The following is a 2500-nucleotide window of genomic DNA, read 5'->3' on the forward strand; positions in this document are numbered from 1 at the left end:
TTCATCAACCAGCAAGGAAGTTCTTTAAATGTGTGTGTGTGTGTGTGCACGTGTGTGTGCATGTGTGTGTGCACGTGTGTGTGCGCGCTTCCCCAGTGCCCTTTAAACTCCAGGAAGGAGCGGTTCGGATCATCTCCATGTCCCAGTGCCAGTCGTACTTCGACATGAAGACCATCACTCCCAGAATGCTTTGCGCTGGCTACGACGCTGGAACGGTCGACTCCTGCATGGTAACGTTGTGTTGCTGTAGCTCTGCTTCAGCGTGTGTGGAGGCTGTCGCTGACGCAGCCGTGCACGTGTCCAGGGCGACAGCGGCGGCCCGCTGGTGTGCGAGGAGGACGGCGGCCGCTGGACGCTCTTCGGCCTGACGTCCTGGGGCAGCGTGTGCTTCAGTAAGGTCCTGGGACCCGGCGTCTACAGCAACGTCACACACTTCACCCCCTGGATCCAGCAGCAGATCTACACACACACCTATCTGACCGACTGACAACGCGCCTGCTCACACAACTTGCTGCTTCCTGTCCGCAGCATTCCAGAGGAAGTGATGTCATCTCCTCTCTGTTTCTATAGCGATAGCCTCCAAATGCTAACTGCTACGGATGCTAACTAGCTCAGACTACAACATTAACACCTTTAACATTCTTTCATCACAGAAACAAATAACAATTATGACAACTTAAAGAACTGTTGAACTTTTGCTGTTGCAGCTCAGAATTGGATTAGCTGAAAACATTTGAAGCAGCCTTTTATTTTGGTATTTCCTGTTCATGTCCGTGGTGGAGCACTCGACTTCCCACAATGCTTCACTCTCCAGCGCCTGTAGCCTCCAGGAGAAATGATGCGGGCAACCTTTATCTTTGGGGCAACTTTGACAGACTTTCAACTCATTTACGCTTTTACTTACAGCTCAAAACACATAAATGTTTTAAAATCCGAATGTTTGCAGCTTTATTTTAAATGGAACAGAAATAAGTGAAGCTAAAGTGAAACGGCTCCTTTCTAATAAAGGTTGCACCACATAACGAGCAAAGCCCTAATTTTCTATCAATGTTTTTTGGTAGCTAAATACAGCACACTGGTGTCAGGACAGGTCAGCATTTCATTTGCTACAAAAATTGAATTAGTTGGTAGTTTAGAAGAGCACAGCTTAGACGTTTGTTAGCTGGACGCTAGCTCGACTGTCAAGCACAAATATAGCAGGTTTCTCAGATGAGTACAGACATCTTTGTTCGTCAGTGTTCGCTACGTTAGCTTTTGACGTGTGTGACACAGTATTGTCCTCACGACTGTCCTGAGCTAAACCCAGTTTGTGTTTTTGCGATGCTAGCTTTGCTCCTGGGTGGGACGTTAGCGCAGAGTTGTTGCCCTAAAGTTGCCCGACACACGCCAGTGTAGCCTCCACGCCACAGTGTAAGGACATTCCAAGTGTTGATTGTTGTACTTTTGCTTTTTATGACTCTTTTTCTAAATAGTGTTTTGTACTGTTTATCCTGCTCACGCACAGTCTTGAGGGTGTGTGTGTTCGTGCACATGTGAAGTCACTTCTTAATTTAGTAACTTGGTCCTTGTGTTAGCGGTGATGCTAGTCTTTCTATTTGTGCCTGTATTTTGTTGTATCATCTTTTACCCACCTCATATACAGACCAATAAAGAACACACTGTTTGCGTGTGTGTGTGTCTGTCTGTCTGTAAGAGTGTGTGTTTACTTCTTCCACTTTTACCAAAATCCTCATTCTACGAGCAAAGTGTTTGAACTGGGCTCAGGTTTGGGGTTCGTTGGGACGGTTCTGGTCAGGAGCTGGAGAATGTGGTCTATGAAAGTCCTTACAGAGATAGAATGACAGGGGTGTGTGTGTGTGTTTGGGTGTGTGTGTGTAGAAATGAGAGTCTTCCTTAATTGTTGTCTTTGAGGCAGTTAAATGATGGTCCTCAGTCTTAAACTTGGACTTGTGGGACCTGTTACAGGTGACATAAACACCTGATTATAACCTGTTAATGTGTCATTAACTAAAGTGGATCAACACCAAAATTTCACATCAATTTTCACTGAAGTTCAGTTCAATGTAGAAAAAAGATTAAATGTGTTGATTAATCCTTATTGAAGCTGTTCAATCCTAAAATATCTCCAGTCAGTTTCCATCACTGCTGTATTTGTGGAGCTGAGGAACTGGAACCAGTCTGGACTTCCACTGACTCACACACACACACACACATACTCACACAGGCGTGGTTCAGCACCTCTGTCCCAATCCACTGACACTCGGGTCCTCGGGTCCTTCACGTCTCCTCATCTGAAGGTCAGAATTTTCATTTCAGTGGTATTTTTAGTTACATGTTTTATGTTTAGTTACATGTTTTGTTACATGTTTTATTTTTTGTTACATGTTTTATTTTTAGTTACGTGTTTTGATTTGTTTCAGTTTGCAAACATGTAAAAGAGCTCAGCTGGATGTAAAATTAGCATAATAAATGAAGATATAATTGTTTAATGATTTTCTTC

General features: G+C 44.1%; 1 protein-coding gene and 1 long non-coding RNA gene across 2 annotated transcripts in view; one reads left to right on the forward strand and one right to left on the reverse strand.

Moving 5' to 3' along the window:
• The first annotated feature begins 14 nt into the window (after positions 1 to 14).
• On the forward strand, positions 15 to 1669 carry LOC101061235 (atrial natriuretic peptide-converting enzyme-like). Its single transcript, XM_029840485.1, has 2 exons — positions 15 to 230; positions 305 to 1669. The coding sequence occupies exons 1-2, from the start codon at positions 138 to 140 to the stop codon at positions 485 to 487; spliced, it is 276 nt and encodes a 91-aa protein (XP_029696345.1). The 5' UTR covers positions 15 to 137; the 3' UTR covers positions 488 to 1669.
• LOC115250733 (uncharacterized) overlaps positions 1137 to 2500 on the reverse strand; it is a 2086-nt gene continuing 722 nt past the window's right edge. The window contains exons 3-4 of the long non-coding RNA XR_003889305.1: positions 2221 to 2291; positions 1137 to 1956 (exon numbers count right to left, since the gene is read on the reverse strand). This is a non-coding gene — a long non-coding RNA (uncharacterized lncRNA). The remainder of the gene's footprint in view (positions 1957 to 2220; positions 2292 to 2500) is intronic.

This window comes from Takifugu rubripes, chromosome 8 (genome assembly GCF_901000725.2).
Source record: "Takifugu rubripes chromosome 8, fTakRub1.2, whole genome shotgun sequence".
Classification (NCBI taxonomy): Eukaryota; Metazoa; Chordata; class Actinopteri; order Tetraodontiformes; family Tetraodontidae; genus Takifugu; species Takifugu rubripes.

Coding starts and splice junctions, on each gene's coding strand:
- LOC101061235 (XM_029840485.1), top strand. CDS start 138: ATGTCCCAGTGCCAGTCGTACTTCGACATGAAGACCATCACTCCCAGA. Junction 231..304: donor GAACGGTCGACTCCTGCATG/GTAACGTTGTGT, acceptor GCACGTGTCCAG/GGCGACAGCGGCGGCCCGCT.